Source organism: Heliconius melpomene, chromosome 9, assembly GCF_056956725.1.
Source record: "Heliconius melpomene rosina isolate 202511_hmr_F chromosome 9, ASM5695672v1, whole genome shotgun sequence".
Classification (NCBI taxonomy): Eukaryota; Metazoa; Arthropoda; class Insecta; order Lepidoptera; family Nymphalidae; genus Heliconius; species Heliconius melpomene.
Genome location: NC_140397.1, coordinates 8,475,060 through 8,490,367, shown reverse-complemented (window position 1 = coordinate 8,490,367; position 15,308 = coordinate 8,475,060). Strand labels below are relative to the sequence as shown.

General features: G+C 34.5%; 1 protein-coding gene across 2 annotated transcripts; it reads left to right on the top strand.

Annotated features, from left to right (window-relative positions):
- The first annotated feature begins 2,840 nt into the window (after nucleotides 1-2,840).
- Nucleotides 2,841-13,586, top strand: LOC146536469 (uncharacterized). Of its 2 annotated transcripts, none has more exons than XM_085189949.1 (2): nucleotides 2,841-2,990; nucleotides 11,809-13,586. In XM_085189949.1, exons 1-2 carry the CDS (start codon nucleotides 2,860-2,862, stop codon nucleotides 13,484-13,486), a joined length of 1,809 nt encoding a protein of 602 aa, XP_085046075.1. In that variant the 5' UTR covers nucleotides 2,841-2,859; the 3' UTR covers nucleotides 13,487-13,586. The 2 variants fall into 2 exon arrangements, with proteins under 2 accessions (XP_085046075.1, XP_085046077.1); XM_085189951.1 differs by lacking the exon at nucleotides 2,841-2,990 and adding an exon at nucleotides 10,287-10,446.
- The last annotated feature ends 1,722 nt before the right edge of the window (nucleotides 13,587-15,308 follow it).

Genomic DNA, 15,308 nt, shown 5'->3' with positions numbered 1-15,308 from the left:
ACAAATCAGAAAAAAAAACTCCTCAGATGTAACAAGCACGTTTTACATATAAAGAACCTTTGTGGTGTAGAGGCAGAACGAAGGTTGTGAGGTCGATTCCTACTTTCTGAATGTCTTACTTGTATGTGAAGTCTTGCATGCTGAAACTTGGATTACGACTTCAGTTCTAATAATTCTGAAACTGCTCAATATGATTGTTGTTGATACAAAATGGCCGCCGCAACAAAATGGCGGATTACCAATTTTTGTACAACCAAGGTGAGTTGTGCAAAAAAATCAACTGAAAGGGATTGATTAGTAAAATATAATACACGATAAAAACATCGAGAAATCTTGTTTTTAAAATACTTTTTTAAATTAATTTAACTATTATTTTATTCTTTGGCAAATTAAATAAAATTTCAATACCATAAAATAAGAAACAATTTTAAACATATCTTGATTAGATTTTTTATCATACACACAGAAAAAGAAATTTATATATTTCTGCAGAAGCTCGTCGGACAAGAAGATCTTTAATTAAAACATGTTTTATCTTGTTCTTGTTAGTTGCTGTCTTAAAAGGAAACTAAGATTATGATAAATAATATTGCTACTACCATATATGGGTAGTTCCCGTGGGATCTGTGGAATGGTTGTTTTTTTTTTTATTTTAGAGATCATTATAAATTAAAAAGTCTTGATATTTTAAAATATTATTTTTTTATAATTCGGCGGACAGTGAGGAAGGAGGAGCGGAGGGTTTAATGAGGAACGGAATGTCTCAGCACTGAGTTTTCACATTTAATCTGCCTACCCTGCTATGTGCGAGATACAGTGAAGGCTGTATATTGAATAAATAAACATTTGCGAAAAACTGTAAATTTTTTGAGACATGGCGTGTTGAGTGGTGCTTTCACGAGAGCAAGGAAATGAACCGACAACCGTCGCGCTTACAATCACACAAACTGTTCTATAACTAACTATACATTATAATAATATTCAAGGGCATAATTGTTGTTATATAAATTTATTATTCTGTCCCATTGTGTATACGGAACCAAGTGTTTTCCGTGTCGATACGCATCGCGAATAATAAATAAAGTATCTACGTTTTATAGCGACGAGCAGTTAATTACATATTATTTTTAATATGTTTGTTTGTTTTATCTTCACGCTTTATCCCTGCAGTGGGGCAGAAAGACCAGAGCGCCAAATGCTTCGGCGTCTGGATATCTACTTGGTCTCTTATCATCAGCTTCTTTAAACATGCCCCATGCCCATGCCTCCGTGGGGTGCTCACGCTTCTTACGTGGCCTTATTCCAGTGTCATGGGTAAGGTGTCCTCGAAGGTCAATCGGGGTCTATCTTGCTCGATTGTTTTCTTCGCCTCGCGCATCTCACGAAGAAGAAATGTTCTCTTTAGTAACTAGTATTAAGAAACTAGGTCCATTCAGGACATTTCATATTCATGAATGATTTGTTTTACAAGAGTGTAAATAATTTTATTATAATAATTTGAAAGAAAAATTATATATTAATATAAATATATTTCTCACACAAGCGTAGAACTGAAAACGTGTTAGTATGTGGGTTCGATTCCCACTCGTGGAAATGAAATATTTTTTTTTTTTTCTCTGGTAACAAGGCAAATTGTGGCTTTGAGAATTCGGCTAAAGGTGGGAAACGGAAAAATATTTTAATGAAAAAGAAGAGCAGAGAACTGTTTCACTATACTCTCTCTTTAGTGACGTATACTAACACTTTCTAATGCTTTCTACTAAGCTACGTCACGTTAAAAGTTTTGGTATAGAAATTAAACTGTTGATATTGTATGGATATGATTTTATGATGAAAATACTTCACTTTTTAATTTACACTTATGTTTACTATATATAAGTACTTTGTTTATACAAAAGTCCGTCGTGGCGCAGCGGTAGACTATCTCACGATAAACGAATGAACGAATGGCGAGGGCTGTGGAAGCGATTACCATTATAGAAAATAAGCTATTGCTGTAGGGAAATTAATTATTTGATTTCCTCGTCCCTGTAAGGGCTAATTTGAGATCCACCACTCAACATACAATGTCTTGAAAATTGAGCGTAAAATGGGGAACGGAGTGTCTTAACACTACCTTCCTATCTCTCTCATCTCTTTTCTACATACATACGAATATTTTATATCACTTTTAACATAATCTACTTAATTACCTTCCAAATTAATATCAAAACTAATTAAAAAACAATAATCGATATCATATTCGATAAGGTATGTCCACATTATGCCCAACGAGAGGAGCAGATGAGTCGTCCGAATGTTTACGTGCAACGATTATTAAATCACCTGGACAAAGGAATTCATAGCGCGGTACGGAGTTTGGTGTATGGTCTGTGGTGCTCTTTTATTTTTTTTTTATTTCACACTGAAAATGAAATGCAAAGAGAATTTAGTGTCAAGACACTCTGCGCTTTGTCTTTTGACTAGAGCAAGGCAATGAATATAATTCTTTACCCTGAATGGGAATCGAACATATTTGTTATATTATATTTACGTGAAACGCCAGATTTGTATTCTTGGGAATGAGTTATTTTCATTTTCTTGCTTTGACAAGAAATTAATGCTGGTGTTTCTTTCTGCCACTCAAGAGTCAAAGTCCCGAAAACTCTTCTCTCCTTAGGCTCCGTCTGGCTACCCAGGAAACAGTGAGAAATTTAAAAAACAATATGAAAAACGTGACAAAATACAAATGTATTCAATCCGCTTACCTTGCAAATACGTGATAAATATACATAACAATACAATTAAGGAAACAAAACAAAGAAAAAATGTATAATATTAGAGTACAATAAAAAAAATGAACACCAGTCGCCATAGCGTATGTACCACGTTCGAATCCGCGAACTCTATTCGTTCACGCCATACAAATGGCCCTTAGAAGCTGAAGCCTGCAGTTTTCCTGGACATTGTACCTGTAGCGCTAGACCAGTCGCGTCGTTACCTAAACCTATGTAAGTCTTATATTAAACTTAAAAGTTCAAAATTATTATTAAAACTCAATAGTTCAAAACCAACTGTTCAAAATTAATAATTACAAGTTTAAAGTGTTATTGTGACATTTAAGTGTTCTGTAAGTACAGTGATTTAGTTATAGTTATTGATGGTAGTGTCGGAGTTTTTAGTGATGCATCACTCTGTTTGAATTTTATTTTTGCTAACGTAAAGATATTTTTTACACTTTGTCCAGAGTAAGTGGTTAATGGAAATTTTTAACACTTCTCCAAGTGTAATTTTCGTGTAATCTCTCTATATTGAGCGGTATAGCGTCTGATTGTGAACGTCATGGTTGTGGGTTCGATTCTCTTTGGTTTCTCTTTCTCTTGGGAGTTTGAGTTGTTCTTAATTCCCTGTCCCAGTCTGCCTGGTCTGGCGAGGCAAAGCGCTTGAAAATATGCAAATCATGGGAAATGAAGTGTCGCTACATTAGATTCCTTCTGCCTATCCTGGTACGTGCGGGCTACAGTGTAAAGCTAAAGAAGAAGAGAGAATTTCTCAATTTTGCATTTAAACTCTTAAACTCCACGCAAGCGAATCTGTGGGCGACGACTAGTATTACATAATTGAGTTCATTATTAATACTATATGCGAGATAAAATAAGTGTTTTATGTACAGTGGGTAAAAAAAGTATTTGCACACCCTAATTTTTTGATGTTACATCTACAAAAAAACAGAATGCTTTTAGTTAATTATTGTATTTAATAGCTTAATCTATATATATTTCGAATTGGATAATAAAATTTCTCAGCAAATAGAAATTAGAGAATGAGACGGTACAAACACATATTTTAAAGTCAAATAAGTATTTGCACACCAACCGGCTTGTACGTATTTTGTAAAAAAAATCAATAATTAATGTAAGAAAAGACACTTAATATTTTGTGTGCATTCCATTAGCATCAATGATGGCTTGCAATCCTTTTGGCATCGATTCCAATAATTTGGACGTTGTTTAAATCGAGATTTGAGCCCATTTCTCCACCAAAGCACCCTTCAAATCATTTTTATTTAAAAATTTCATTTTCCTCAAATTTTAATCCAGCAGATGCCATGAATTTTCAATTGGGTGGATGTCTGGCATTTATGGCGGAGTTTTCAGCATTCTACGGACATTGTACATCACCCATTCCTTAGGTTTTCAAAGCTGTATGCTTAGGATCATTGTCCTACTGAAAGTAGTATGTCTCACTTACGCCTAATTTCGATGCGCTGCAAGACAAAATATCGCGGAACACTTTACCGTAATCTACTGCTTTCATTATTCCTTAGATAAAAGCCAAGTTTCCCACACCATTTGCTGTCATGCAGCCTCAAACCATCACAAGACCACCGCCGTGTTTGACTGTACTATGCACATGTTTCGCCTGAAGTTCAGTATTTGGCTTGCGCCACACAAATGTTTGTCTGTCCGTTCCAAAAAGATAAAATTTGCTTTCGTCAGAAGAAAATAAAGTTGTACCAAAATTCTAAAGGGGTATTTAAGTATTCTTTCGCGAAAGTTAGTCTTTTTGCTATATTGGCCTCACTTATGTAAGAATTTTTCCTCGCTGTTCTGCTACGAAGACCACCATTACCCAGTACGTTTCTTACAGTTTGGGCACAGACAACCTTACCTGAACTTGACGCGATATCATTTGCTAAGCTCTGAGCGCTTGTAAATGGTTTATTTTGTAGCGGTTTTAAAATTTGTCGCCTTTCTCTCGTACTGAGCTTCTTCGGAAGAACGGACCTTTCCTTATTTTCAACACTACCCATTTCTTCTCGGTTTTTTATAATTTACTACACAGTCGAGTAATTTAACTTTAAATTTGACCCGTTTTGGCGATAACTTCAACCTTCATTACGGAGTAAAATAATTTCTTCACGCGTCGATAACGACAGTTCAAATTCTTTCGGCATGTTAGCTTCAAGATTTTTTCTGAACACTAAACAAATGTCTCGTTATTAGAATACGTTTCCCGATGTTCACATGTATACATACAATGTTCACATTTTACCTAAAGTGACAAAATGTCGCGGGAATAACATTGTATCTAGGGAATGGTTGGTGTGCAAATACTTATTTGACTTTTAAAAAGGTGTTTTTACCATCTAATTTTTTTATTTCTGTTTTCTAAGAATTTTTAATAATCAATTCTAAATATATATAGATTAAGCTATTAAATACAATAATTAACTGAAATCATTCTGTGTTTTTCTAGGTGTAACTTCAAAAAAATTAGGTGTGCAAATACTTTTTTTACCCACTGTACTTACTTAATTCTAACTGTAAAGGTCCCGTTATTTGTCCCTTCGTTGGAGTGCAAGAGGCAACGTCCTTTCTGAGGACTACGCTCGATTATTGTAAAAACGACTTTATTTTATTTAAATAAGATAGAAATTCCATTTTAAGTATAGTCTTTTCAAGACCATGTTTTGGTTTATGTCAGGAGTTACCAAGTATTTTTTTTTATATTTTGTTTTTCTTTGCTTCACGTTGTATGTTGCTTATAGCGTCGACACAGGACATCTAGTGTTGAGACACTTCGAGTCCCACTGTGCGCTCAACTTGCGAGACCGAGTTGTTAAGAGGCGGAACTCTACGACAATCTATATGTCTTGCCAGAGCGAAGAAACTAAAATATGTCATTCCCCTGAGTGGGAATCGAACTTACAACCATCGTTGATGATCCCTTTTGGTATCCTTTTGTAACTATTGATTAATACAACAAACTGAACAAGATAACGGATATAACTAACATATTCTGTAATATGTGGGAAGCTAAAAAAATGAAAACGAGAAAAAGATACAAAAAATATTTCTTTTATATCTTTTTCTATCGGCCCCTACTTTGACACCATCATTTGTAGATAAACTTGTACGTTGACCGCGAGTGAAATTAAATTGCATCTGAAATGCCTTAACTTGTTTATTTGCAATTGCATTTGCATATTTTATGCATTTTGATTAGGTATGAGCGCTTCATTTACTGGCTATATGATAAAGAACTGGCTTTTATTCACAGTTACACTCGTCAAATGAAAATAACATTTAAAAGAAATAAGTCATCAAATTCCGTTAAAAGAAATAAGTTGTTTATTATTTTCATTTCCTTGCTCTGGTAACGAAAGCGTATTTTTTTAGTTCCATCATTTTAAAATATTCGCTTTACTAAATAATGTACGAGTAATTTTATGTCATCGTGGTTCAATTGAGATGGTTTGGTACCTAAAAAACTTCGGTTTGGTCGCTATTAGGGTAATTTTAAAAAAAATATTTTACAGCATAATTTATTTTTAAATTAAGTCTTATTTAATTTTACTTTGACTATTTTTAGCATCATTTCGTTTAATATGTATGTTTATCTGGTCTTAATTGGAACGGTGTGTCTTAACATTAGGTTATCCTTATCTTAAGGTTCCCAGGTTCCCTCTGCCTACTCTGCTATATACGGGATCCAGCATGATACTAAAACACCACAACCCAATAACTGGTGGTATATAGTATTAATATAATAGTAATCCATAAAAAAAACAAAAAACTTATGTACATTTTGTATAACAATTTTGAGCGATTGAACAATGTTGTATTCAATAAGACAACTTATCAATCTCGTTGTGATAAGATCTCTTAACAGTTCGTCCAACGGTAATATAAACTAGATCTAAAAGAAAGGCTGTTTCATAATGTCGTAAATCGACGAACTTTTTAAGTGGACTTTAATGTTTTTTTACTTTGACGCTGTATCCCGGACATATCGGGGTAGGCACAGGGAACCTGGGAACCTTAAGATATTTCCGTTCCCTACCTTTCGATGAATTCTTAGTTATTGCGTATTTACGTGTTAATTGGCGAAACTCAACGCCACGCTTTGCTTCATTACCAGGGCGAGGAAATAAAAATATTAAATTTGCCATTTTCCTCGAGTGGGAATCGTACCCACAATCGTATCTTCACAATCACACGCTAATGTCCCTGCACCACTGGTATCAATTAAGATTTTTTTCAGTATTATCCCTGAATCCCGCACATAGGCTAAGTAGAGGTAAAATCTAAGTCAGCAAAGAGAACGAACGAATACTGTAAGCAACTTCATTCATCACGCACCACCTTATTTTCAAAACATTCCGTTTTGAGTGACAGAACTCTACGTCACACTTTGTCTTCTCACCAGAGCGAGAAAATCCAATTAACTCCTTTTGCCCGATTAGAAGTTGAACCAATGCACCGTCAGCTATATTTATTCAACCAAAAGATAGCTTGCTTCCAGATTTCGGTGGAAACTGGAGAGGCCTAGGTTCCCATGTACAAAAGCTAAAAAAAGAAAAATGATAGCTTTTATGAAAAAACACCAACCAATTAACAAATTTCCAACCTCATATATCTCCATAATAATGAAAACTAACTAATCGTGATTAAAACGATATTGACAAATAATTTATAAATGTCACATAATGCCGAGGATTACCGACCGAGCGACCTTTGCACGTATTGGTTGTTACAACTATTAATTAGGGTTATTATAATCTATACTAATATCATAAATTTTTATATATTTTTAATATATTCCAAATGAAGGAAGAAAAATACTTATTTGGAATATGTATAAAAATTGAACGTAATGTAACGTAGGGATTTGAACCCGCGCCTCTTGGAAACCGTCCAAGCCCTCTGATTACTAAGCCATACGTTCTTATCATACATATAATTCTCAGTTTTCTAAGTATTTAACTGAGGAGTTTCTTTGGTTAAACGGTGATCTCAGGAGCTGATGGATGGAATTAAAAATATTTTTGTGTTGGACAATCAATTTATTGAGAAAGGCTGTAATAGACTAATATCACGTTAATCGTTTTATCGGGCAATTCGAATACATAATAATAAATAATAAAAATAATATTAAATAATATAAATAATAAAAAATTTAGGGTTCCTTACAAAAGGCAAAAACGGAACCCTTATAGGATCACGTTGTCCATCTGCCAAAGCCATTTATTTTTAGATCGCGTGGTGTCAAGCTAAATGTAATAGCAAATATACAGGCGTAATGCGGGAACGTAGCATCTTAAAACTAGGTTCCTATTTTCCCTGCCTATCCCGCTAAATGCGGGATACAGCGTGAAGCTAAGACATCTTAGTCTTAGTTATATATATTGATTATAAAGAAACAAGATGACGTGTCATCAAACAAAAGTGACATTGCATTGGTATCTGGGCGCTATTAGCATACAATAGCGGGTTTAAGTTCGACGACACTTAAACGAGGTCAAAATATAAGGAAGGATTTTGTTTTTTAAATTTGAGGTCTATATTTTTAATTGAATCGCTCTGATAAGATAATACGCGGCGTTGTGTTCCGTTAATCAACACGAAATGACTCGAAATTGGACGAGAAGCGTAGAATTGAACGTCTTAATACTAGGATTTGTTAGCCTACCTGTATAGCAGGCTATGAAGATGTGTGAAGTTAAAAAATATTTTTTTATTTCTAAGCCTTCCCTCATTTAGCATTTGAACTAGATGACAAGGAAAAGTTACATATTTATCTCGTGGGAATCGAACTAACAACTATCGCGATGTTGACAACCGACGAGACGACGGTTATACCAATGTACCACGTAGGTCTCTATGTTTATTTTTTGTATTTTTTTTACAGCAAAAAGGAAAAAAACATGTCCTTTCGTATTTATTTTATATTAATCATGTTCAATCCCGAAAAAGGTAAGATTCCCGCGGGATCGAACGTAAAATCTGTACGAATCAGTTGAAATGTGAAAATTGTTTGAAAACTTCAAAAATTTATTAATTTGCCGCTCAAAATCCTTAATCCTTTGGGATAGATATAACAGAGTTTTTTTTAGCAGTTTAATATTTATTTATATGTTTTTATTCAATGTATTTGTTTGGTTGACGGGATACACTCAAGAACCACTAATTAGAATTTGATAATTATTTTTGGGCTCTATAGTCGATGATCGAAAATGAATCATATGTCACACAATTGCACTTATTTATTGCATTTATTTACTCTTAAAAGCTGCAATCGTTTATGGGAGAAAGCTTCTTGATTCACGTCTACGATTCTAAAACAAAACAGAAAAATTACTATTTATATATCTCACATACAGCAGGGTGGGCAAAGAGAATCTAGTGTTCAAACACTTCATCATTGGTTTATCATTCACCAGTCTCAACTCAACTGCCGGCTGTGTCTTGTCCTTAAAAAATGAAAATATAATGATGAAATAATTCTTCGATGAATTACTAATAATTCTGATTACTATTTGTCACCTTAGTCCAGATAATGATTTAGCGGAAGAATTAATCTAAAACCTAAATTTCCTTGAACAATTAAAAATCGATCAAAAACTTGTATCGAGTTTAACGACTCATCCTTTAATCTTAGCCGAAAACACGTGTTGTACATAATTGAAAATTTCATAATATTATTGAAATCCCTGCAAGTTTCATTAAAGAACTTTTTTATTTTTACGTTATATCCTCAGTGGAACAGCGATTGTTTCTAATAGCGTTGGCTGACGGTTCGATTCTTTTTATTCAAAGGATAAGATAAAGCGCGGCGTTGAACTTCGCCATCAAACGTTTTTAAACGAAACGTTTATTTTCCTAAGCCACTACGTCTATCTAATATACAACTACTTATAAACATTCTTCCATACTATACCAAAACGTAAAACTTCGAGAAGTTACTAAGGAAAGTCCTTCAGACTGAAATATATTTACTACTTCAATAGTTACACAATAGTATCATCATGAAGTACCGGGAAATGTGTTATACTCGTATAATATGAAAGAAAAATATTTATTTGTCTGTTTATTCATTTATTGTAAACTTTTGAAATAAGTAACAAATTTAAAAAAATATCAAATAAGTATCTCGGTACGTAAAATACTCGAGCCGATGAATTGTTTTCTCACTCTAGTAAGATAATGAACGCTGTTGAGTTTCGCTATTGCAATGTCTGAAATCTAAACAGCAGTGTCTAGATATTTAGACATTACGTTGTCTCCAACCTGCTATTTGCATAATGAAGTGTCTCTTTGTTACCAGAGCGGAGAAATAAATATACTTTTTTACCCAATTGGAGCCAGTAGTATAGTATGATACTTGTTCGAAAATTGAATAATATATTATATGAAATGTAAATATAAAATCACATGTAAATACTTTAAGAGGTACCATAATTATAAAATTTCCACGTTGAGTCAACACTCACTCTCCACTTCTACATAACATAATCTTATCAATATCAATCAATAGCTGTTATCAGTGATATTTATAAATCAGTGTTTATTATGCACTTGCTTTAAATTATAGTTTATAGTGTCCATGGAGAAGTATTTTAACGTGTAAAAATATATATTTACTTATATTTATTTTGTTTAAAGAGATGAACAAATTTTACAGGTAGGTCTTGTTTTGTCCAAAAAAACTAAACTATTAGATTCTAGCTTCGGCTTTGAACTTGTGGTCCAATAGAAGTAATATTATAGCAAAATTCGATTTAAGAATAACTTTACAGTTTCCACTATTTCCTGAGATTAGCGCGTTGAAAACGCTTTATAATATTAGTATACTACACATTAGGTTTTAATTCAGGGAACTTGACGGTTGAAAATTTAAAGGTTTCATTCTCCCGGATGGAGATCAAATCCACAACCTTCGCTTCGCTTATTTTTTAAATATTTTTAATAATATTAGAATTTTTTATACTTATTGTGAAATTTTAAGATTGATATTTTTTGCATATTTAAAAGTAAAAGCCATATATTTGAAATCTGATCATTAGGAAAGTTAAACAATGATTGTAAAATATTGTGTAATCAAATTACCACGATTGTTTTTTTAGGGGAAAAGACAGAAGAAACTTAAAGTAAACACTCGTTTCCTCTCGAACCGCTCAATTTTGGAGAAATTGTGTGTTGAGTGCCGGAACTTAACGCCGCGCTTTGCCTTCTTACCACAGCCAGGGGATGAATATAATTCACTTGAACCCACAACCGTCACGTTTAGACACTGTGCCGCTGCGTCATAACGGCCTGTTTAACATTTTCAAAATACGAAATCGATATCATAGTTGATTATTCAATTTTTTTTTGTTAAGTAAAAATTAATTGGCATTGAGTAAATTATTTTTTTATATGACCAATAATATTTTTTTTTTATTTTTTTCATTTGGTATCAAACTATTTTCAAAACGTTTTAAAGATGAAGTAAAAAACCTACTGATAACATGTTTCTTTAATTTTTCGTTTTTTATTCAAATATTTAAATTCTTTTATTCAGTTTCATTTTTTTCATATTAAATCCTAAGTGAATTTAGTGTTAAGTCACTCCGTGTACCAACTTCACATATTCAGAACCTTCAAATAAACTAATAAATAATTTACAATAAAACAAAGAAACAAGTAAAACAGTAAATTCTGACAAATACTGCCATCTTTTCAAGTAAGATTTACTTTCAAGCCTTATTCATAACGGGCTCGCTTCAGTTTAGAACATTTAAAAAAAAACAAATCATTAGGCGTGACAATTAAACACAATTTGTCACCTTGACCGTGCCACTAACGTGACCGGGATAGGAAACTGTGCTAATGATTTTTATTACGCATCTCAATCGGTATCGACATTCCGCTCAGACTCCTTAGTGTTAGCGGTTGGCCTACTATACTTCCCATATATAAAAGATACCGGTGAGATGCAAGTTCAGTACGAATCGGACGCTTAAATGTAAAGATCGCAACAAATATTTTGTATTTATTTTTTTAGAACCGGTATGGGGCAAAAGGCGTTGGCGTTTGCGGTCGCTGCCCTCCTCGGGCTGGCGGACTGTGGACCTCCAGGGAAACCTAATTTGGGATGGGGTGAGAGGACCTTTGCGATTGTGGAGGTGAACCAAGCGGCAACGGCGTACAACCAGCTCGTCACAAGAAAAGAGGCGGCTGATGTTTCCGTTTCCTGGAATGTTTGGTCTGGAGATGCAGCGAATAATGCTAGAGTGTTGTTAGATGGTAAAGAGGTCTGGTCTGGTGCATCTGGGGCGGCTTCGTCTGCCACTTTTCCCGTTTCGAAAGGTGGAAGATACCAAATGACAGTGGAACTTTGCAATGACGACGGCTGCAGTTCAAGTGATCCCACCGAAATTGTCGTGGCCGATACCGATGGAAGTCATTTACCTCCTCTGGAATATACATTGGGAGAAAAAAATAAGCCGTTCAAGCAAACATCTGGAAAAGTTGTGGGTGCCTACTTCGTAGAATGGGGTGTCTATCCTAGGAAATTCCCCGTGGATCGTATACCTATACCTAATCTTACTCATTTGCTCTACGGCTTTATCCCAATTTGCGGCGGTGACGGCATCAATGATAGTTTAAAAGAGATCGAAGGCAGTTTCCAAGCACTACAGCGGTCCTGTAGCGGCCGTGAGGACTTCAAAGTCTCAATCCACGATCCATGGGCAGCATTACAAAAACCACAAAAAGGATTGTCTTCATGGAACGAGCCTTACAAAGGCAACTTTGGCCAATTAATGTCACTAAAACAAGCCCGCCCTGAATTGAAGATTCTTCCCTCTATTGGTGGGTGGACGCTTGCCGATCCTTTCTTCTTTTTAGTTGACAAATCTAAGAGAACACGATTTGTGCAGTCAGTAAAGGAGTTTCTTCTAACATGGAAATTCTTCGATGGTGTTGATATCGATTGGGAGTTCCCTGGTGGCAAAGGTGCTAACCCTGACCTCGGTAGCCCAGAAGATGGTGATTGTTATGTAAGTTTGATGAAAGAATTACGTGAGATGCTCGACGAGCTCTCAGCTAAGAATGGTAAGAAATACGAATTAACTTCTGCTATTAGCGCTGGATGGGATAAAATCCAAGTTGTAGACTATGGCAAGGCTCAAAATTATATGGATCATATTTTCTTGATGAGTTACGACTTCAAGGGAGCCTGGTCAAATGACACTCTTGGACATCAAACGCCATTGTACGCGCCAGCGTGGAATCCCAAGGAAACTTACACATCTGACTTCGGAGTAAAATACTTGCTGGCGCAGGGAGTGAATCCTAAGAAGATTGTAGTAGGTGTTGCTATGTATGGTCGTGGTTGGACTGGCGTTCATGATTACAAAGACAACATTCCCTTCACAGGCAACGCTACTGGACCTGTCAAAGGAACTTGGCAAGACGGAGTGGTTGACTATAGGGAGATTGCGAATGAAATCGCTCAAGGCAAGTGGGAGTTCCATTACGACAATGTCGCCCAAGCCCCTTACGTCTTCAGACCATCAACTGGAGATCTTGTAACCTATGATAATGCTAGATCGGTTATTGAAAAGGGTAAATATGTAAGAAATAACAAGCTAGGCGGTCTCTTTGCTTGGGAAGTGGACGCTGATAACGGTGACCTACTGAATGCCATGAACATGGGTCTCGGTAACAGTCCGGCTTGAAGTAAAATTGTAAATGTGATATGATAAGTTTATTATAAGTCAGGTCTCAACTAGGTTAATGTAAGGATACAATATTTATAATAAAGACTGGTAAATTCTATTTTTCTTTTTTATTTTTTCCCTTAACTTAGGTAAAAAAAAAATTCTAGAAGTAAAATCTAATTATAATCTAAACCTGTGTTATACTAGGAAATTGTGACAAGGATAGGACAGGGGTCAAAATATCACAAAAGTCATGTGACGTAATTTATAAATGAATTAATTGACCCCAATTAAGTACATTTTAAAATATTTACATACTCTAATATTCTGATGAAAAAAATTTTGAACTCGTAACTATCTTGTATAGTCAGATGTACTTCAACTACGCCACATTGGTTTCATAGTTATGTTTGCCAGAAAGTAAATAAGAAAATATCTAAGGAAGCAGATTTCTAAGGAACTGAAAAACGGCAACACTTGAGATTCGAACCTCAAGCATCATTGACTGAGTTAGTCTTACTGGTATGGTTTTAAGTATATACGGCTTCGCCCGCTTAAATCTATTAATAATATTTAGTCTAATTATACAAGATAATTGCATAAATTGCAGCCTATTTGCTAGTCTGATGTATATGATATACATAAGTGTAAAGTTTCATCTAAATCCGTTCAGTAGTTTTTACATGATAGTGGAACAAACACCTATCTCCATGAACTTTCACATTATAATACTAGTATTAGTAAGGTAGGTATATTTTCTTTCTATATTTTTTCACAGAAATAGAAATTTTATTTATTTATAATCTACAATAATAAACGACAATTACCACTAGAAACTCGAACTCACACTAACCTAAATACATAGACAAGCTGATATAAAACAAAGTTCACACTAAAACAGGGTCGTTGGCTGTTTACAAACAAGATTAGTATGAGAGACAAGACCGGTCCAACCGTTATGCGATTAAATATAATGTCCTCGGTAATGAAATGCATGTAGGTAATTATTATGTACGTAAAGTACGTACTACGAGCACTTACTGTGTGTAGGTTCGATTCCCACTAGAGGGGACCTAGGAACCTAGTATTAAAAGACTCCGTTTTCATTAAGAAACTTCTCTTCCCCACTTTTCAAATTCTGGAGGTATTGCGAGTGCGTCGCGCTTTGCATCGTTACCAGAGCGACGAAAGCGGAAATATTAAATATTTAATTTACTCAAGTCGAAATCGAGAGAAAGTCGAATTATATTAAAAAATAAATAACAACCGTAGTTTCAATGGCCGCACAGCAACAAGTTCCACACCGGCGTGTGACAGGACATCTGTTAGTAGAGAGTGCTGATCAATCTTTGTTTTAGGATGCTTTGAAAAATGCATGCAAAAGTCTAAAATAACGTAAAAGCTTTTATTTATCTACTTATATATTTTTACCTTCACGCTGTATTGCTCAAATAATAGAGTAGACAGAGGGAACCCGGGAATCTAATGTTAAGAAACTCTTTTCGTCAAATTCTCTTTTAGTATTGAGTGAAGAAACTCAATTCCGATCTTTACTTTATTACCAAAGCTATGAAATGAAAATATTAAATATTTTATTCCCCCGAGTGGGAATACAATGCGTAACAGTAGCACGCTCGTGCCACCGAGCAATGACGGCCATAAATAACTATATGATAATAATTAAGTATTAAATAATTATTAATTAGTCCTCTTCTTTTAAACAGGTAGATAGTAAAACATATTAGCACTTAAATATAAGAATAGATATTGAAAATGCCTGTTCATGTAGACTGAGCAATAAAATACCATATGTATTTTGCTAAATATTTTTATTTTCACC